Here is a 21,867-nt window from a genome sequence, read left to right as displayed (position 1 = left end):
ACGCCCACCCAACACATCCCTCTATCTCCAGCCCCGCCCACCTAACACACCCCTCCATCTCCAGCCACACGCCGTCGGGAGCGAAGGGAGGAATCGGAACACGTCGGCCGCCGCTGCGTGGACAGATCGATACCGATTGCTTTGCTATTTCTTTTAACGGCTAACTCCTGAATATTCCGGGGCGGGCTGGATACCGAGAGGACGGCATGGGGGAGCTCACGGCGTTTCTGCTCTTACTGGTGGCGACCTTGACGCTTTCATCCGAGGTGAGTGGAGCTACACCCGAGAAAAGTATCGGGAGGGTCGCCGAGCCCAAACCCGCTGCTCTGCGGGGCCTGCAGCCAGTCTGACACACGGAGCACGGAGATAAACCCCGCTGTCGATGCGATTGATTGAATGATTGATTGACCAGAAAATAATGCGTTCTATTTCCGACATTCCAGCTGGGATGAAATACTCCATTACACGGCTGTGCTCTGTCTGGCCCGCTATTCGTTCCATCAACTAAAACGGATTTCACTAGTAAAGTCTTGATCATCTTTGCTGCGCGAGTCGATCGATGTTCCATATCGCGTATGCAAATGTGTTGCGTATAATTAGTTAACGACGTATAAACAACAACAAGGCCCGCTGTTTGATGTGAGTGATTGACAGCTCGGCTCTCCCATGATTTGGTTTGTCCTTTGGGCATTAATTCTCCCCCCCCCCCCCCCCCCCCTTTTTTAAATACTAAAATATATTTGTCTGTTATCCTTTCATTGCTTGTTAGGTGCCAGGGCATGTTATTTAGCTATATTTAATTAGCAAGCGCGGTAGAACGGAACACGTAGCTAACGTTAGCTAGCTATTTCCAGAAAAGATATTGGCATGGCAACAGCTGCGTGAGCTCGCGGGCAAGTCAGACAACCTTCCGGTAAACCTAAACCCAGATGACGTCTCCGTTGTGATGCTAATGTGCTGCTAATGCTAATGTCCTGCTAGTTATATTCGGTGCCTCCGTCTCAAACCGACCCGACTTGGTCGAGTCCAGCCGCGTTTGCAGGCTGAGAAGAAGGAAAAAAAAGGATGCCGACGAGCAAGATGGCGCCGGTGGGAGCTGGGAACGGAACACTGCTTAGGTGTTGGATGTTAGGTTATGATTCCTCTATGGTGCTCCGAGGTGGTGTTGGGGAACCGGCTATATTCACGTTCCTCATCATCAAAATGATTGGAAGTAGAAGCACTAAAAGGGACCCTCCATAAGATAAGAATTACCCCAATGTGGTGCAGGTGATTTGAATTGTTCTCTTCCCCTTCCCTGTCCAGATGCCTGCCGATGACTCCGTGGGTTTGCTAACGGAGCCCCAGGTTGCCATGTTCTGTGGGAAGCTCAACATGCACATCGATGTGCAGAGTGGCAAGTGGGAATCTGACCCCTCCGGCACCAAGAGCTGCATCGGTACCAAGGAGGGCATCCTGCAGTATTGCCAAGAGGTAAGTGAAGTGTGTGGGATCAAATCCGGGCCGATGGAGAGGCACAGCGAGTGGATGTGAAACCATTTCTCTCCTCCAGGTGTACCCAGAGCTGCAGGTCACGAACGTCGTGGAGGCCAATCAGCCCGTCAGCATCCAGAGCTGGTGCAAGAAGGGCCGCAAGCAGTGCCGCAGCCAAACACACATTGTTGTGCCCTACCGCTGCCTGGGTGAGCAGCTTTAATGATGCACATGGGCATGAGGGGGGGGGGGGGGGGGGGTTACACCTTCCACTGCGACTGACCAAAGGAATAATTGTCCTGCAGTTGGGGAGTTTGTGAGTGACGCATTGCTCGTTCCTGACAAGTGCAAGTTCCTGCACCAGGAACGCATGCATCAGTGTGAAAGCCACCTGCACTGGCACACGGTGGCCAAAGAGGTGAGGGCGGGCCTTCGTCACTTGATTTTTATATCGCGTGTACGTTCGTAATACTTCCTCTGTCACGATGTCAGCCGTTTATCGACTACGCTCCCCTTCATCTTCTCAGACGTCTCTGATTATCATTCTGATTATTCTTCAATTTGTAATCACCCGTGGAGACCAGCGTCCACCAAGTCTTTATTTCGCTAACCTCAACTATAATCACTGGATTATTAGATCGGGACTCATTAACTCCAGTCACCAAGGTTACCGGTAGATTGTTCAGGGCGGTAGAAGCCACTCAAGTGCTTTAGGAAGTCATTCTCAATGTCTCTTATTAAAATCAGTCCTGTGGAGACCGTTCCATGAATCTCCATGACTACGGGATGCTGTTGCCATGTGGCGTCGATCGTTTCCGAGGGGTGGAGTTTGTTTGCTGTCCAGCAGAGGCAGAGCGCGAGTCAGATAACGCAGAGCTAGAAGGGGAGGAGTCAGACGTCTGGTGGGGCGGAGCTGAGGCAGAATACTCTGATAACAGGTATCATCACGCATTCATCACACGCAAACGCGCTTGTCGATGCGCGGACTGAACTGACCGCCGTCTGTGCAGCGTGTCGCAAACGGCGGACGCCGAGCCTGCCGCCGCGGAGGACGACGAAGACGAGGACGAAGAGGCAGACACCCATGAAAGAGAAAGAGATGGGAATGGAGATGGTGACGAAGATGACGACGAGGAGGATGAAATGAATGATGAACAGGATATCGATGAGCGTGGCGCTAACGTCGCCATGACAACCACCACCACTACAACCGAATCGATTGAGGAAGTGGTCCGAGGTAAGAAGCGGAGAGAGAGACTCCCCGCCTCCGTGTTTTCATTGATTTGCTGCATTTCGTTTATGTTTTTCATGACGACGCTCACACTCTGTCTTCACTTTGATTTGGTGTTTACGTTTCCTGTTTGGACGCGTCTCAGCCGTGTGTTGGGCACGTGCCGAGTCAGGCCCGTGTCATGCCATACTGGAGCGCTGGTACTTCATGCCCAAGAAGCGCCGCTGTGCTCCCTTCTTGTTCGGGGGCTGTGGGGGCAACAGGAATAACTTTGAGTCGGAGGAGTACTGTCTAGCCGTCTGCAGCGGCTCGTGTAAGTCCAAGGACCGGATCCGTGTAATTCCTGACTCCTGTCCTCAGGCTGCTGCAGATCATTTGTCTGTCTCTTCCTCTGTCCCTCACTCTCCGAACGTCTGCTGGCGCTCTACCACTCGGTGCACTCGCAGGTAGATTCAGGTGCTTATTGTTCAGCTTTGTGTTGAAATTCAAAGGACTATTCCCAGCAATGTAAAAAAAAAGTGTTCTTTATTGGGAAGGAAAGTTATAATGGCAACGAAAACAGCAATTGAAAACAACCATCTCCATCGAATACCTCGTTGGCTTTTTATCTTTCACACAAAGAACTAAATGCTGCAACAAAGTGATGAAAACTGGTGGCCTTTTGGCTGATGATTGTCCATATTTGTGTGATAGTCAACAAATCAAATGAAAGGACTAAAACCAGCAGTGCTTTAGTTTGTTTTTCAGGATATGGGAACAAATCTGTGGCTGTGACGTTAGCCCCAAACGAGCAAATCTTTAGAAATGACTCAGAAAAATGAGTATTTTATGAGTAAATAGAACATGGTTTTAATTCTATCACCCATGTTTGTTTGTCTGTTTCTTCACCAGATATCTCAAAGCTGTCTAATTATTTTAATGAAATGTGTTGGGGTGCGTCTTCCCCCCAAGTCAGAGATGGAGGGTCAGGATTAGAGTCTCTTAACATTTATTTTACATGGATCATAATTCAAATATTTATTTGGAGGTTCTCCAAAGGGGTGGAGATATGGCCTCGTAATGCATCGGAACAATTATGGGAAATTGTATTTTTGTCGGTTGCTCATAAACCACTGATGATTCTAAATGCTAATAGTATGTTTTCCAGGGTAACGAAATGAGATGGTATTGAATAATTTAGCATGCGATAGCTCAAAGTCTTACAGTGATCATTATAATAAAGGTGGGGTCTCCTGAAAGACGCTGCCTTGGTTCCACGTGTCTGCTTTACTGCTGTGTCTGAACTCTAAAGAGACAACAATGGAATAACTTCTCTCTGCATTGTGTTACACTCACAACGCATAGTCGGACCCTTTCATCGATGGTTTGGTTTGTTTCATGCGATCTGTTGACAATGAAATCAATCATCTGGCGAGAATCTATTTGCTGTCAGTCACCGGTAGGCTGCAGGAACGTGAGCGTCTCTTCTGGAATGCAGCCGCAGAACTCCAGAAGACACGTCTAAACCATGTCCTTAGTCACAGTAGTCTAACCAGTAGCACTAACATACCTGACGGCATGTGAACAAGGTAAACCCTGGACCATGAATGTCGGTGTGTGTACTTCTACACGTGCGTATTTGCATGCCTTGCAGCAGAGTGGACTGACCCCCTGCTGGGGGGTCTGCAGCTTGTGAATAGCCATAGATTGTGCGTTCCTGTCGTTGCTATCGGTCCATAAATTGGGCTGCTGTTTCACTCCTCAGCATTACGCATTTATGTAAACTAACTGAACCAAACTGTCTTGTCATTTATGACTGTCTTTTTGAATGCATCGTGTGTCTCATATTTACCTTCGTACATCCTTTTCATTTATTTCTTTTTCTCCCTCTGAGTCGCTCCGTCTCATATTATGCCGTTCTCTCGTTTGTACACTTATTGATTCTTCCTTCCCTTCTCCCCCAGTGCCTACCGTGGCCCCCAGTCCTGCAGACGCCGTGGATCGTTACCTCGAATCTCCCGGAGACGACAACGAACACGCTGACTTCCAGAAGGCCAAGGAGAGCCTGGAGGCCAAACATCGTGAAAAGATGTCCCAGGTTCGTGTGTGTGCGTCGGGGTCGACATTCACTGCAAACCCTCTGTCAGAGTGGATCAGCTGATCTCTTCACCTTTCTTCCAGGTGATGATGGAGTGGGAAGAGGCTGAGAGGAAGGCCAAGAACCTTCCTCGTGCCGACAAGAAAGCTGTCATCCAGGTGGGACATGCAACTATCCCATCTGCGTGGATTTAACACAAGACACATATCCAGTCCCTACTGTGGAAATATTTGAACTTCATTATCTAACTGCCGAGGGTCACAGTGAAAAGAAATGATAGTGATTTAGTGCTGAGGAGAGATATAAAAGTCTAAAGTCTAGATTAGAGTTTGTTTTTATTGAAAGGGACTCTAAAACCTTCATTGAGAGTTTATCACAATTATTGGACACGTTTCCAAGTACCGGTATATAAAGATGAGTACCGACAAATACCATATCTAGTATCTTATACTAGCCTGAGAGCTCCAGGTTACTAAAAGTGCACACCTAAAACAAGTAGTGTAACTTACAGTATTTGTAATGGGATACACTGTACTGCTGGGTTTGCAGCACTTCCAGGAGAGGGTGGAGAGTCTGGAGCAGGAGGCGGCGGGAGAGAGGCAGCAGCTGGTGGAAACGCACATGGTCCGGGTGGAAGCTCTGATCAACAGCCGCCGCCGCGTGGCTCTGGAAAATTACCTCGGTGCCCTTCAGGCCAGCCCCCCACGGGTACACACACACACACACACACACACACAGCACACATCAGTGGACCTGTACAAACAGCTCATCACGCGTAATTCCCATGTTATACCGTCACCAGGCTCGTCAGGTGCTGAGTCTGGTGAAGAAGTACGTCCGCGCCGAGCAGAAGGACAAGCAGCACACGCTGAAACACTACGAGCACGTTCGCACCGTCGACCCAAAGAAGGCCTCCCAGATCCGACCTCAGGTCAGAACCCGCAGCGGGGCCGCAACCTTTGTTCCAGTTAAACAGGACTCTTGTGTTTCACTCTTGTGACCCGCAGGTTCTGACCCACCTCCATGTGATTGACGAGCGGATGAACCAGTCATTGGGTCTGCTCTACAAGGTGCCCAGCGTGGCCGGCGAGATCCGAAACCAAGTCTGTAAGTCTCGGCTGCAGGGAACGAGGACTCGCTATCGGACTCTCAATGCTGTTATAGTTTCATACGGTTTTATTGCGCCGAACTATTAACAAGAATATTTACTAAAATGTCAAAGGAAATATAGAAATGTTTCCAATATTAATTGCCTTTATGGGCATTTTTTTTAAACTCTAAGTGATGACTCATAACTGACACGAGACTGAAAAAGTAAAAAAACTAAAAAAATGCAATGAATAATTTAGCTATCATTTTCTGAAGGCTACCATTTCTATATTGCGTGTTTTAAAAAGTTACATGTCCGTTTTAGGTTATTGCTTGTTAGAGTTCAATTCATTTGAAGTCTTTTTAAGAAAAAAATCACAATTTTGCATCTCAAATGTGAATATTTTCTGATTACTTGAAAGATCTCAAAATTATGTGACGTTTTTCAGTATTTTTAGATAAATGATAATTGGTGGCGTTTAATCTCAAGTCCTTTGATGCACTGCGTTGTTGTAAGAACGCGTCCCTTGTCTTCATCTTTAATAATAAGCCTCCTGTAACAATTTCAATTGGTTTGCATGTCTCTAATCTGGCTCCCTCCTCGTCACCCCAGCTGTCATAGTGCAGAGAGTTCAGTTGGAGCTGTCTCAGCAGGTGTCCTCCCTGCAGAGCGATGGCCGGGTGAGGATGCATCTGAAGGGCAAAGGTTTACCGCAGGCTATGACATCACGGATTTTTAGATGACTGTTTCTTTCCGTCTGCAGGTGGACGGCAGGGTGAGTTACGGTAACGATGCCCTGATGCCCGATCAGGCCTACAGCTCGGCGCCGATGGAGCCCGGCCTGGATGGGCTGGGCTTCATCCACCCTGAGAGCTTCAACCAGCCCAATACAGAGAACCACGGTAACACACATACAGACACACAATGGCACATCATCAAAAGTCTCACTGGCCAATATAGCACAGCGGGGAGCTCAGTGACGTGAACGAACCTCATCAAGCTGATGATAATAAAACATGTCCGTTACATGCGGTGGCGTGTTACCCTTTAACGTCTCGCTGTTGGAACTATGAGGTCAGGTCACCCGGACTTTTAGATTTGACTCGATTTTTAAATTGTGCAGTTGAGCCAGTCGATGCTCGTCCAATCCCAGACAGAGGACTCCCCACGCGACCCGGTGAGTGTTTCTGTGTATTAGTACTTGCTGTACTTCGTTGCACATTAACACCTCACTGTAACGATTTCAGTTGGTTTGCATGTTTCTAATCACACATGCAGACATTAGCATAAAAACTGCACTAAGATCCTGGATTCGATGGATCAGTTTATTGTTAACAAATTGAGTAAAATAGTTTGTTAGGACGTGATCGTTATTTCTGTATCAATGTTGCCCCCGTCACACCACTAAGCTTCTCTTTGACAGAAACGCTTCTTTACTGCTTTGTTGTTATTCAACGCAGCAATTGTGTGACCTGTACGCTGTTTCAGTATCTGCCCTGAAGCCGGAGGAGAGGCCACAGGTACGGCTGGCGACCGAAGACAGGCAAAACGCTGGTTACGAAGTTTACCATCAAAAACTGGTGAGAAAACCAGAGCTGCACAAAGTTTGTTACCGGCGTCGTGTCACAAAGTGCATGAATTAAATAAAAAAAAAGTAATTTATGCTTCAAGCAAATCAAGCCCAACAGGTTACACTCAAAGTTTTGGGAAGGTCTGTGTGATACCTTAATTTACTCCAGCTTGACTGAGCCGCTTTATATTTGCTCCATTGTTATTTGTTACCGAGGATTATTCCTTAAAAAATAAAGGCATTCATGTCAATAAAATGTCTCCATTTAGTTTGTGTTGCTAAATGACAGAAAATACGATTAACATAATTATCACGTAACTCTAATGAAACAATTCATCACTACTGTTAATATATATATTTTTTAATGGCAGGTGTTTTTCTCTGAGGATGTCGGGTCCAACAAAGGGGCCATCATTGGACTGATGGTTGGAGGGGTCGTCATAGCAACTGTCATCGTCATTACCTTGGTGATGCTGAGGAAGAAGCAGTACACTTCTATTCACCATGGCGTGATCGAGGTAAAGGACAACGTGAATGAATGAGTGGGTTCGTGTTACAGGGTTTGACCTTTGACCTTGCGTCTGTGTTCAGGTGGACGCCGCCGTCACTCCAGAGGAGCGCCACTTGGCCCGGATGCAGCAGAACGGCTACGAGAATCCCACCTACAGATTCTTTGAGCAGATGCACAACTGAGCTGCCCATCGACATCCATCGACATCCATCGACATCCATCGCATTTCCCGTCCCCGCCCCCACCGGCAGCGTCTGATCCAGCTCCGCCCTCAGCCCCGCCCTCAGCCCCGCCCCCAGCCCCATACGCCTTCAGTCTCACACCCAACTCAAAGGAGAGCAAATCGGTGAGCGCACTTTACAATCGTTCTGCGACTGGTCAGACAAGGGTTCCCTGTTCTACCTGCTACGTTTCATCCGATGTAGAAGCCACTGCAGTTCAGCGTTCACAGCCGACAGCAGAAACACACACAGAAACACACACCCCGTCACACACACCCCGTCACACACAGAAACACACAGAAACACACAGAAACACACAGAAACACACACCCCGTCACACACAGAAACACACAGAAACACACACACACAGAAACACACACCCCGTCACACACAGGAACACACAGAAACACACACAGAAACACACAGAAACACACACCCCGTCACACACAGGAACACACACAAACACACACCCCGTCACACACAGAAACACACACCCCGACACACACACACAGAAACACACACCCCGTCACACACACACAGAAACACACACCCCTGCTCTCCAGCCGTACCGTTTGATGATGTAACGGCTCCTCGAGCTGGCAGGTGGAGGCGTCTCTACACACTTAAAGTGTTTCAGGTTTGTTTAAAAAAAAAAAACGAAGAAAAAATGCATCAAAATACACGCTATCAGAATACCTTACAACTAAAAACGACTGAATGTTTTGTTTTCTGATTTTTTCATGTGTAATATATTCTGACAGATTAGCTGTAAGTATATGTACTGCATGGCATATTGATGACAGATGAAGAATACTTGTATGTGGAGGCGCTCAGGATTGGACCTCTTAATAGATATTTGAGTGGGATTGTACATGAAGAGTCTGCTCTGCTTTGATGTCACTCACATCTGCTTTAACTGAATCTTGGCTTGCTGTGCGCGACTCCGTGCTTCACTGTTGTGTTTGCTGCACGAGCAAAATGCTCTCTATGTAATATATGAAGTGTTATAATATCCGAAAGGAAGACGAGTTTGTTACGGTTTGAGTTCTATGCACTCTGCCGTACTGGAAGTATCATTATCACCAAATATAATTTTAGCTGCACATTTGGTTTTTAGCGGGTTGAGGTCAAACTCGAGGAAGGCTTTCTGAGAGTGTAAATATATTGATTATGGATGTGACTCACTTTCATCATCAAACTCCGCCTCTTCTTTCCGTCATGTTGATCTCATTCAGGCTGTGGCAGCAATATCGTAGTGCAGAATTTGAAAGTATTTGATTATATAAATTGCTTTTGGGCTAAAGATGAGACGTTTTCTCGACGGTCCCGTCTCTGCACACATTCTCTCTCTCACATTCTATTTTTCTACATTTTGGGTGTATGAACATGTACTGTGTTTCTGTTTGTCCTGGTTTGGACATTTCTTTACCTGCATGTCTGTCATGGAAAGGTTGAACTGGACCGTGAACAGGAAGTGAGCATTGATGACATGCATATTGATATAGAACACATATCACCTCTTTATACTTTGACATGTATTCTCTAACTGAAGCTCTTATCAGGTGAATGCTAATGTTTGTGCTGATCTTCACCGTCTTTGGAGGCTGCTGTTCACCGACGTTTCTCTTTCCTCTCATTCATTCAGTGACCTTCCTCTGTGTTGTTGACAGAACCATTTGCAGAGTAACAAAAAGCTTTCTACACTCACTGTAACATCAATAAAATGTTGACTGTACATATACATTCATGGTGGTTTGTCATTTTCAGTATTTCAAAGCTCAAAGATGACATGAATCAAATTTTATGAAAATTGCTTGCCACTTTATTCCCTCTAGTGGACAGAAAAGGTCCAAAATGTCGGGAACAAACACTAAATAAAATACAAAACGGGTTCTCTATAAATGCAAAGTATGAAAATACAATTGTCCCTGTGTCTATCAAAAACATGAAGTACCGGTATATACATTTGAAAATAGCCTGATCGACAGACGAGGAACACGAAACAAAGTTTATACCTTTCAGTCACGCATTCAAACCTTTGGTCACATGCACACCGCCACTGCTTCTGTCCAGAACGTTCACCATCTCACCCGAAACATGCATTCTGTTGGTTAGAGTCAAAGAAAAGCTAGAAAAAACGAAACGTTTACCTGCCACCACTCTGCTTGAATAAAAAAGTAAAGACAATAACATAAATGTTAAACCACGCAGACCGAAGAACTCCCTCGTACTCCTCGAGAACACAGTTGTGTGAAAAACAAAGGAAAAAAAAAAAAAAACTGAAGCCGTTTTAAATTGGTGGAGAGCAATGTTTGCCTTTGGCAACCAGGGGGGGGGGGGGGGCGCTGTAATGTGGCGACCTTCAACTGTCCTTGTCTAGTGTTGTGGTGGCGAGCGTGACGGTGGTGATGGGCTGGCCGATGCCGTGCATCTGCATCCGAGCCAGTTTCTTCTGCTCGCACTCGGTCACCAGCGTGTTGAGCTCAGCGGCGCTGTAGCCAATCAGAGTCCTCAGGTCACACACAAACTTGTAGACGAAGCGTTTTCCCTGCACTTTGCTGATCATGTCCCCGTCATAATAATACCTGAAGGACAAAGTGCACGTCAGAACCTGGTAAAAATGATTCTAGCATCTCCATTTTAACGGCACTCAACAGGATACGGGGTTGAGCGTGTTCCTGAAGCTGCTCTGACGTCTCCCCTTCATGCGTTCCGACTTTATGGGAGACTGATGGCAAGAAAAAGCCGAAGACACGAACCTGAGAGCTCTGCTGAGTTTCTCGTAGTTCATGGTCGGCTTGTTCTTGCGCTGACCCCATTTCTGAGCCACGAGCTCGGGCTGGTTGAGTTTGAACTCGCCCTCCTCGCCCACCCAGGAGATGCAGTCTCTCGCATCCTTGTCTGTCAGCAGCTCCAGGAGGAACTGCCACAACTGGATCTGCCCGTTGTTCCCTGGCATTGGCATTCAGAGTAAGATGTTACAGCCAGAACAATGAATTTCACACAAATGATAGATGTATTCGCATCGAATTATCACAGAGTAAAAGTGGAATGAAACATTTGTGAAGTACACGAGGTACGGTTATGATCTAACCATCCAGTTACATTCTCTATTTTTCACGTCTCTATAGAACTAGTTGATCGCACAAACCAGAATTAGCAACTGTGCCGCAAAAATAATGTAAACGATGAAGCCAAGCTGCTCCGCCCAAATGGATTTGGGTTCTCTAAGGCTGCGTGCATTAAATCCTGAGCAGCTTATAAGGGCGAGTCCTTCGTGTCGTCGAGTACTACCTGTGCGGTTGCCAGGAGAGCTGCGCTCCTCTCCCCCCGAGATGCGGGGAGCTCGGGGGCCTCGGCTCTGCTTCAACACCTTTATGGCCGTGGGCGTGCTCACCTGGGCAGGAATGATCTGCACAGCTGGAGATCCGGGAAGAGAAGGTGAAGACCGAGACACCAACCGATGGAATAGCTGCAGGGCGTTACTGATGTTGCTGGTTTAGCCATTCGTTCGTGATCCAACGACTCTAACGCCGCTGATTGAGGCATTTCCACGAGTTAAGTGTAAAACGTTTTAATATCGTCATCTTGTAAATCACGTACGCTGATCGATGGTGACGGTGGCGTCCCCTCCAGACTGGTCCTGACTTGCCAGTACATCTGTGAGAGACGCAAGGATTGTGGGATTCCAGTCGAGTTCTTTAAACACACGGACAAATGACGTAAACTCCGACTCACACTTGCGCAGCAGCTCCAGGTGGCTCCAGAGTATTTCTCCGTTGGGGACTTTCTGGAGGAACTGCTCCTGGCTGAACGTGCACAGCTCTCGCCCCGGGATGTGAATGCTGCCTATTTCCATCTCATCGATGTTGAACTCCTTCATGACCCACACAGCCCAGTGGATCACCTGGTCGGCTGTCCACTGCATAGGATCTGGGCAGACAGCAGAGCCTCACAGGCTAACAACCGCAGCTCAAGCTGTTTTTATAAAGCGCGTGACTTTATAGAGTTACTTCTCACCGTACGGTATGCCCAGGCGGACTTGCTCCTTGCGGTAGCCTTCGAGCGCAGCGGCCCAGCGTGTGACCTGCTCCGACGTCTCGTCAGACAGGCCGGATCGCTCCACTGCGATGAACTGGCCGTCCTCCGTCAGGGTTCCCTCCTCCCCCGCTGCATCTGGATCGATCACCACCTCCACCGTCTCCACTGGCTTCACGATCTCCAAAATGTTCAGCTTCTCCTCACCTTGGCGAGAAAACCAAAACGAAAACCCCCCCAAATAAGTTGCGGCGTCTTTGTGCAAACTGAACATCAACATGAACACATGTATGGCAGTGTGTCTTCTGCATATGGGAGCGTCTCATCAGTACCTGGCTTGGTTATGATCTGCAGGCTCAGCTGCACGGTACCATCTGTTTTTACACCCTGATCAAAGAGGCTGTGATCAGGGTGAAGCTAAAAAAGGAAAGCACAACAAGTGAGACACAAATTAACTTTATAGAATCACATACAAATCCTGCCGTGCTCTATTCATATAGCTACCTGAATGTCCTGCAAACAGATGTCATATGCATCCAGTGAGATTTGGATACGGGGCTCCAAAAGCTTCTTCAAGTTACCGACCGGCTCGTTGATGTCGATATCTTGTTGAATCAAGTCCGAGGCCGTGATGGTCTGCTCCTCAACGCTAACAGACAACAGGAGAAATTCATCTACATGTCAAAGACAAAACAATTTAACCCCCCCCCCCTTGCTTACCCTTCCTCCAGGCAAGCCTGCTTCTCTTGTTCATCAATCTCAATCTCTATCATCTCTTCTGATTCACTTTTAGACATTCTGTTTTAGGCAGAGAGCCAAGCTGTAGGAAAGAAAAAGAGAGAGAGAGCCGCGTGAGGAGATAATACGATCACCCTCAAAACCTTTCGGGGAGTGGGGTACCGGTATTTGTCCTGGGCCACTTGGTAACAGAGAAGCAGAGACATGAAACGGCCAACAGTATGTAGATTTCCTCAGAAATATCTTCTTTCAAAATGTTTTAGAACATTTCTGCATAGACACTTGCTAATAAAAGTTATTAAAGGATATTATGAGCTATGAAGGCTGAGTGATGATCAATACACTATTAATTAAATTTTAGATGTAAATGATTACAAAACTGCAACTAAAATATGAAGTTTACGCACAGGCAAATGTGACAGCAGAATATCTTTAATATACTCATGGAGTTGCTGCAGATGAAAGAGATATATTCTTTCACTTCTATAACCAGATATTAATCGGTTAGCGGCGCTAAACTGCTGATCTACTTAAATATAATCAATTATAAATGTGTTTATTTCAATGCGTGTCATTCTTGCATATACAATCATGTTAATTAATGTGCTTATGCATAATATTCACCTCTACATACACGCAAAGTCACAAACATTTTGTTTCTGATTTTTTTGCGACTCGATACGAAGCGAAAACGATCGAGAGTCCAATAAAAGCACCTGGACACACTCCCATAAAGGTAAATAAAGTAAAATGCCTTTATTTATCGGCTACATCCATATTTTAAAATATTATCTTGTTCCATGACCTGTTTTTTTTATTTAAATGTCTATTGATTTTGCTTGACCAGATGGATTATTATGATGATGTCTGGCAGCTCTCTTCAAACCCAAGTCCGATGGTGCTTTATTCCAACTGGGAACTGGGATCTGGACCCCCCCCCCTTCCTGCTACATTGCGTCAGTGGGTTTGGGGGGGTCCCCATGTGGACCCAGCACAACAGCAGTTTGGGTTTTCTCATCCTCCAGGCCTTCAGCCTCGACTCCTCATTGGTCGTCTGGATCACTTCACTTACTGCTCCAAAATGCTAACGTTAGCCAACTCGAGGGCGAGGCTTCGACGACTAAAGGCCATGCGATCGGCCATTTCTTAGTGAAGTATGCCAATAAAATGCAAAAACGCATCTTGTGTATGTGTCTGTGCACATGTCGCACGCATTTACACGTTTAGCTGGTCTACAGACGAACAAATTGACTATTAACTTCACAAGCGAACGCAAGGCGAGGTAACCCATGCCCCAAGCATCGATCTCCTCGTGCCGAACAAAGGTTAAAATATCCACCGGATGTATTCCTTCTCCTAAAAAATATTTCTAAAATCACTCTTGAACTCGGCGACGAGAAAAGTTTTGAAACGGAAATAGAATAAACGGAAACAAAACAGCATAGGGCAAATGGAAAGGAGCCGGAAATCCTGGCTAAGGTTTACTGCGCTGCAACACTTCCGAGAGCAACCTCGCCAAACGCGACTCGAGCTCCAGGGGCGGAAACGGCGAAAATAGAGCGACTTAATGCGCAAAAACGGCGCTCCGCTGGACGAAACACGCGAATATTCAGACGTGGCATGGCTAACACCCGTTTGTGGATGTATACGCACCGTGTTTTGGGTGAACGCCGAGCAGCAACTGGTCTACTGTTAGCAGACCAGCTAATGTTAGCTTCACTGTTAGCGGAACAGCTAATAGTTAGCTTTACTGTTAGCAGACCAGCTAATAGTTAACTTTCGTTAGCTTTTCCGAGTTCGTCCATAGGCAGGTAATATTAAGGGTTGTTTTTTTTTTGTTTGCAGCTAAGGAGCACCAATAGCCGTCGGCGTGGTGTTAGCATAGCATTAGCGGAAGTACGCCAGTGCTCGGGATATGTCAATACTTGCAAATAGGCGGCTAAGCTAGCAAGCTTAAAAAGGAAATAGCGGGAAGAACCAAGGCAGGCCTCACACACTCTGGCGATTCACGTCCTCTAGTACAAGCAAATGTCCCGTAAACATCCATACCTCTTCAAATTCTGGCCTTAACAGCTGTCGGGGTGTACTCGGCTCAACTGTAGCAGATATGAGCCAAACATTCGGACAAACCAGAGCTATAATGCAAGTTTTTGGTCAACAACACACAGGAGGGGCGGAGACTAACGGGCAGGACGGTGAACGATTCAACGATACCCTGAAACTTAGGGAGTCGCGTAATGTGCGCCCGAGAAATCAGTAGGCTTGTTGGTTTGCTTTAAAAAAATCATTTATTTTTATTATATAAACCTAAAGTCCAGTTATTTCCTGCTCCGTTACTGTATAAAACAAGGTTGCTTTTAAAGCACCCATCATGCAAACATGTATGTCGTCTATTGTCATCTGTCACCTCTTTTCATTCTACCATCAAAGGAAACCCTTATGCAGTACTTTGCAGCCCAGGGCATCTGCCGTTTTACAGATATAAACTGGCTGGGGGTGCAGCCCTTTATCCTCTCTTTAATTCGGCTAAAATATTGTGTCCAAAATTGCTATAATTTTGGACATAATTATAATTTTTCACATTCTTATGAACTTATAAATATTAAGTATAGCAAGATGTGATAGTAAGTGCCGTGTTAACACAGCGACAAAACATTTTAAAAGGCATGTATAATTTATGCTTTGTTGGGAATGTTTATATTTCTTTAATTAAACTAGTCCTACTAGTACTTAGAATACATTTTGCTTAGTGGTCTTCCCAATTTAAAATGCTATTTTGCAGAGTCCAGTGCACTTTGGGTGATTACATCATCCTGTGTTTGTAAAAATTGTCAAAAATTGTATGCAAGGATATTGTTTTAATACCACTCCTATAAAACGTACGAAAAATAATGTAGGAAACTATTTTCTGTAGAGAAGGATACAGAAAATAGTTTCCTCATTATTTCTTCACCCATGTTAAGTTTACATTTCTGTTCTACAATGCCCAATTGTAATTGATAAATTACTGCTTAGTTAATGCAATGCCATTAAGACATAATTATATTTTTAAGGACATTATAGGTTACATTTTTCATCTATTTAATTTCCAGGAATTTGTATCAAATATTAATATACTTTCTGACCACTTTGTATCGGTTAATTAATAGAACGAAGGCGACTCTTATTTTGAAAGCCATCATCGCAGGCTGAAATCTCAGGTGGTCAAGTATTTCCGGTTTCCTTCAAAATAATGTCTAACGCCCTTATCTTTATTATATTCATCAATGATGAATAGTTTTCATGGTGGAGTACAAAAGATTAGTAGTAAATAAGTCAACATATATTTGTCCATTATCCAAATACATAAAAAAGAATTAACCAATGTACAAGGTTTGGCTGGTTTGATTTTCAATGTCTATAATATATCTCCAGTTTAAATAATAATAAAAAAGGCTAACAACAATATTTTTGCAGAGTTTTTAGTGAACCACTGTAGCACAAATACATAAAATCAAACCGGGCTCCAGTATAACAGACTATGAGCTTAAAAGAACAAATGTTGCTGGGATATTGTTTTTAACTACAAAAGATTCCCCAGACATGCTCGTCTTAAGTGTTAATAAGTGATTAATAACTTATGTTTACACACGAACTACTCAGGCAACAAGGAGGCGTTTAGTATTTCTATGTTAATTATACGTTTATTTTGGAGGAGGTCGGCGGAAGTCTTTTTTTTCTGCTACCGCCCGGTGAACGTAGGCGGACCACGATTAGGCCAAGATGGCAGAGTACTTGGCATCCATTTTTGGGACAGAGAAGGATAAGTGAGTAATTAATGTCCATTTAGTGGGTTGTTAAACATGAATAAAACCAGCTATTCCCTACGAGGTATGCTGCGACTAGTAGCGCTCCACAGTGGGGTATTTTTCGATCAATTAGTAGCGTTAATATGATATTAGCTTTAGCTTTAGCAAAAGCTAATGCTAACAAGTAAGCTAACATTTATACCGCGCCGTTTTGCTAGCTCCCGCTACGTTTGGGTCCGGAACGTTTTAATTAGAAACGATATTTCAATGATAGTTTCTTTTCCAAGTACTAAATCAATAAAATATTGAGTTAAAGCGATACGTTAAGGACATATCTAGACTTGAGTTAGTCCAAGTTTGTTACTCCGTGAAACCCACGGAAGCCTTTGTGGTTGAGGGAAGACACAATTAGACACAATGTACCGGGATAAGCAGCCTCTTGGTGTGACGGTGAACATCTGGCGTTACGCGGTTCCCTCACTGCGTCCTGTGAAAAATGAATTAGATCAGAATGAATGAATGAATGAGTGAGTGAGTGAGAGCACGTGTGCATTCATTGATCAGTGTGTGCCGACATTAAAACCTTGTGCTTCAACATATTCAACTTTTGTATTTTTAAACTAATTTCTTTCATCGGTGAACAGATAAATCTAACAATTAACTACAATCCTACGGCATTCGGAATGTTTGAAATGTTATAGTTGACATATTGATCACCCATATTATGAAAGCGTAATCGTTTCTCAGTTAATTTCCTGTTTATGTGAATCTCAAAGAAAAAACAAATGAAACAAATCTCTTTATCTGTAATTTTGTTTGACACATTTTCATATAAAAATAGCCATTTGAATTGTGTTCATTAACTTTTGATGCTTATCACAGTTTTTGTTAGTCGAAAGAAGAGTGTAATTAAACAAAAGAAAAATCAACACGAGTACGCCATCGTCCTCACTGACGGGTCTACAACTATCGCATCACTCCTCCAGAAACTGGGTCAGAACCTGTCTGAGGTGCAGCAGGCGGATATGATGGGAGGATCGGGCTCAGGCTAAGGAAGTGCTCAGTTCAGTTACATATTTAGAAAACCTCATAAATTTGCTTATGAACGACCATTGAGACAATTCTTTGTCTACTGTATTCGTTTGGTTGGTAGAAGATGACGCACAGAATAAACCTGTAAGAGGTATCTGTAAATGATAATATACAGAAACGTATGTTTATTTCAGGTTAAGTATTTACCCATTACCTATCCGGTTTGTATTTATGTGCAAACACTCGAAAGCCCGTCGGACTAATGACACTCTCAGAGCAAGTATTCTGATTTTATGCCCCCATAAAAACATTCGTTATACTCTTTTTTTTTTTCTCTAGGGTCAACTGCTCTTTTTATTTTAAAATTGGTGCCTGTCGTCATGGAGACCGCTGCTCAAGATTGCATAATAAGCCAACATTCAGCCAGGTAAAGTCTAAAATTGTCTACATAATAGGGAAAAATGTAGTCAGTCTAATGGCGATTACCGGTATGTAGATATTGTGAAAGATGCCGAGCATATTTGTCTTTCAATGCACAGTGAATATTTTTTTTATTTTAATTGTTTACCGTAGATGCTTGATCAGTGAGTATGGACTAGCCATACGAGCCCTCAGTATCTCTGGGATCATGTACTTACTGGGTTTCTTCATTTCAAATATAACTTCGCGGTTTATATTATGGCTTCCGTCCAATTGTCTCATATTTGTTCTTGAAGCATAATGTGAAACGAGCAGGTTCTCATAACTAATAAAAACTGAGTTTCAATGCCCTTTACAAACAAATCACCCCTAGAATTGTGCTATTTTTTTATTTACAGACAATTGCCCTCCTGAACATTTACCGGAACCCCCAGAACAGCGCCCAGTCCGCCGACGGTCTGACCTGTGAGTGTTAAATCTCCCTCAGAAGTAAAATGTTTTGTCCTCTACTGTCAGAATTCATTTCTCATAATTTTCTCTTCTAATCTCTAGGCGCCATCAGTGACATGGAGATGCAGGAGCACTACGATGAGTTTTTTGAGGTAACTGGCGTTCTGATAATTGTCTCAGGTTTTATGTGCGTCTGCATTGAACGGACGGCGTTGGTAAAGAGTTAAAGGGTTAGATCGAGGTTTTGAGAAGTACATTGATTCATCTTCCGATGTAATTAAGATAATTTAAGGAGACTCAAATCTGTATGATGTATAAGAAACTACAAGAATTTTAAAACTGAGTTTGATTCAAAACATTTAAGCCCCATACTTGACGCAAAGAGAATATTTCAAACATTGAAGATGAGAAATTTTATAGATTAAAATAAACTTTCTTTAATCTCATTTAATAGCAAAAACCAAAGTGTGAGAAACACGATGTCCCATTTCATTTTTCCGTCCTTGAAGGAGGTCTTCACAGAAATGGAAGAGAAGTACGGAGAGGTGGAGGAAATGAACGTTTGTGACAACCTCGGGGACCACCTGGTGGGAAATGTGTATGTCAAGGTGGGAGTCACTAATTAAATCCACCCCTGCTGCTGCTGTTCTGTGCTCGTAGCTGATTCGCAGCCTTCTTCCTCTCTCTGTTGTAGTTCCGCAACGAAGAGGACGCGGAGAAGGCCGTGATGGACCTGAATAATCGGTGGTTTAATGGACAGCCTATCCACGCCGAGCTGTCCCCCGTCACAGACTTCAGAGAAGCCTGCTGCCGCCAGTACGAAATGGGGTGAGTCCTACGTGACGGGAGGCGGCCTCCGTAAGATAAAGTTTAAAAGTACGCCCGTACCAGGTTAATTCAGGGGGCGGGGTTAGAAGAAGCAACGTGCTCATTGAAACGCTCAAGCACCTGAGAATCCATAGGCAAGTGGGAGGGAAGGTTCCAGACTGTTTCTTTGTTGCCGTAGAAACAGTCTGGAACCCGTTAACCCTGCTTGGTGAGGGTTACCTAAATGATGAGCCACGCTGCTTTACACTTGAAACTTTTCTGTCTTTAATTGTGTTTCTGCTGCAAAAAACAATATCGGCTGTTATATTATATTCCAGTAACTTGTTTAATTCCAGCTTGAATCCAAATCAAAGTCTGTTGTCGGTTGTGTCGGATGGTTGGTTGGTTGATGTTTGGTTTGGCCACACGTCCCCGTTGTCAGTCTGACGGCTCAGATGTGATCGTCCTGCTCTCCTTGCAGAGAATGCACTCGTGGGGGCTTCTGCAACTTCATGCATCTGAAGCCCATCTCTCGTGAGCTGAGGAGAGAACTCTATGGGCGCCGGAGAAAGGGGTACGAATTATTCTGCTTGGGCACCGAAGTATGTGAAGGAAGTTGTGTAGAGCCAGTCATCAACGCTTCCTGTTTCCCGTCCACAGCCGTCACAGGTCCCGGTCTCGATCACGAGAGAGGAGATCTCGCTCCAGGGACAGAGTTCGAGGAGGCGGAGGAGGAGGGGGAGGCGGAGGAGGAGGTGGAGGAGGAGGTGGAGGAGGAGGAGGCCGTGACCCTCAGAGACGTCGCTCCAGAGATCGAGAACGTTCAGGACGATTCTGAACCACAAGTCATGAATACTTATTCATCCATCCCCAGTCTCTTTGTTTTTTCTTTTTAGGTTTGTACCCTTCCAAATCCACTGTAGGACTAATTGAAAGGTACATGATTTTGAAGCTGTGACAGCATTGAAGAGCGTCATTTTTTTTTATTTCTGAAAATGATTTTCACCTCCATTAAACTGAAAATTTTTACTGAACATGACTGATTCATGAATTTTTCTTATTTCTTGTGATGATTGTTCATTATTTTTGGTTGCTGTGAGAAAACATCTATGATCCATGTAATTTAGCCACTAAATATTTAGAAGAATCTGGAGAGTCCATAATCCTGTCAGAATGTGGAGCGAGAGAGAAAGTAAAAAAGTACAAAGAAATACAGAACAAAATTTGGCTAATTAAACTTTTTTCCCCAACTTGTATTAGTCTGAGTTTAGTCTCATCCTTATTATAGACCTTTTTAAATACATGGGGACTTTTCTAACCCAAACATAACTCATTGACGTAATGCTGTCTTTAATAATCTATTATTTTTTTGTAATCTCTTAATCCACAGGTGTATTTCTCCCAGATTACATCACAGTGTGTAACTAATACACCCACAGCATTGGAAATGCTCCATATTTTGCATTAAGAATCAGAAATACACCCGTCGGGCTCAGAATGTGGACAATCGGGCCCGTTTATTTGAGGACAAGCTGTTGACGTGAACTGAAACAGACAAACTAATATAAAATATTAGTGTTGAATCAGAAGAATTTAGAATGTCTTCTACTCAGTCCTGCAGTAATAAAATTACCTTCACAGCTTTTCTGATACTAAAACTTCTACGTCTAGACGGGACTCCCTCCCCCTACGATGTAGAATAATACGCTCTAGTTCGCTCTCCTGCTAAAAGAAGCAAGTCCCTCCCTTTGACGTCTCACCTGAGGAGCTGGAGGACAGGTGACTCGGCTGATGACAGACGGCAGCAGGGAGCTCAGAGAGCGGACTGATCTCAGTTCTTGGTGTCTTTTCTGACGGACAGGTGAGTTTTAAAGAATACTTTATGTCAGCAGTTTTACAAGCAAGTATTTCTTATTTATTCATATGTAGTTTATAGTCAGTATTTTGGCTCACATGATTTGTTTCCTTTCCACTTTTTCATATAACAACGCTGAGATATCAGCGTCCAGATGAAGGCAATAAAACCATAGAATAGAAAGCCTTTATTGTCATGGCATAGTGGCTACACAATGAGATGAGGAGCAAGACTGGTCAGAAGTGAAGCTGCTTTCATTTCACCAATATATTATCCAATTGAAATTGATAAATGAAAACGACATGGCCCTTTTCAGAGTTAACACACTTGACAATTGCTGCGTTGAACTAAACAAGCCTTCATTGTTGTCTCTGTTATAAAACAATGCACACCTGACATTTTCATTATTATCCAGATATGCACACATTTCCATGCAGGCTTTGAGAGGTCAGCTGTATTGTGTTTCTAAATATCCTTAATTTCCCAAATGAGTGCGTCGTTTAACACTCGCTATTACCAGAATTCTGCAACTACTAGAATGACCAAAGCAGTCGTTTTGGCTGCTC

The 21,867-nt window shown here is 44.4% G+C and overlaps 3 protein-coding genes across 4 annotated transcripts; 2 read left to right on the top strand and 1 right to left on the bottom strand.

Moving 5' to 3' along the window:
- The first annotated feature begins 206 nt into the window (after nt 1–206).
- Nucleotides 207–8,134, top strand: appb (amyloid beta (A4) precursor protein b). 2 transcript variants are annotated; one of them, XM_068746678.1, is made up of 18 exons: nt 207–266; nt 1,306–1,473; nt 1,553–1,682; nt 1,779–1,891; nt 2,221–2,411; nt 2,484–2,710; nt 2,850–3,017; nt 4,648–4,781; nt 4,865–4,939; nt 5,331–5,489; nt 5,584–5,712; nt 5,789–5,888; nt 6,484–6,551; nt 6,635–6,773; nt 6,995–7,048; nt 7,360–7,451; nt 7,813–7,959; nt 8,033–8,134. In XM_068746678.1, the coding sequence occupies exons 1-18, from the start codon at nt 207–209 to the stop codon at nt 8,132–8,134; spliced, it is 2,256 nt and encodes a 751-aa protein (XP_068602779.1). The 2 variants fall into 2 exon arrangements, with proteins under 2 accessions (XP_068602779.1, XP_068602780.1); XM_068746679.1 differs by lacking the exon at nt 2,850–3,017 and having other exon boundaries at nt 6,995–7,052; nt 7,385–7,451.
- Nucleotides 8,135–10,535: 2,401 nt separating this feature from the next.
- On the bottom strand, nt 10,536–15,203 carry gabpa (GA binding protein transcription factor subunit alpha). Its single transcript, XM_068746526.1, has 10 exons — nt 14,999–15,203; nt 12,932–13,031; nt 12,716–12,860; nt 12,544–12,628; nt 12,194–12,418; nt 11,912–12,106; nt 11,777–11,833; nt 11,468–11,593; nt 10,933–11,125; nt 10,536–10,758 (listed from the first exon to the last, which is right to left on the bottom strand). Exons 2-10 carry the CDS (start codon nt 13,006–13,008, stop codon nt 10,536–10,538), a joined length of 1,326 nt encoding a protein of 441 aa, XP_068602627.1. The 5' UTR covers nt 13,009–13,031; nt 14,999–15,203.
- A 1,474-nt stretch (nt 15,204–16,677) lies between these two features.
- Nucleotides 16,678–20,480, top strand: u2af1 (U2 small nuclear RNA auxiliary factor 1). The gene is made up of 8 exons (XM_068746233.1): nt 16,678–16,755; nt 18,109–18,196; nt 18,588–18,654; nt 18,742–18,791; nt 19,149–19,247; nt 19,334–19,467; nt 19,928–20,020; nt 20,107–20,480. Exons 1-8 carry the CDS (start codon nt 16,712–16,714, stop codon nt 20,282–20,284), a joined length of 753 nt encoding a protein of 250 aa, XP_068602334.1. The 5' UTR covers nt 16,678–16,711; the 3' UTR covers nt 20,285–20,480.
- The last annotated feature ends 1,387 nt before the right edge of the window (nt 20,481–21,867 follow it).

The sequence above is a fragment of the Brachionichthys hirsutus genome, chromosome 12 (genome assembly GCF_040956055.1).
Source record: "Brachionichthys hirsutus isolate HB-005 chromosome 12, CSIRO-AGI_Bhir_v1, whole genome shotgun sequence".
Taxonomy (NCBI): domain Eukaryota; kingdom Metazoa; phylum Chordata; class Actinopteri; order Lophiiformes; family Brachionichthyidae; genus Brachionichthys; species Brachionichthys hirsutus.
This window is presented reverse-complemented; position numbering and strand designations above follow the sequence as displayed.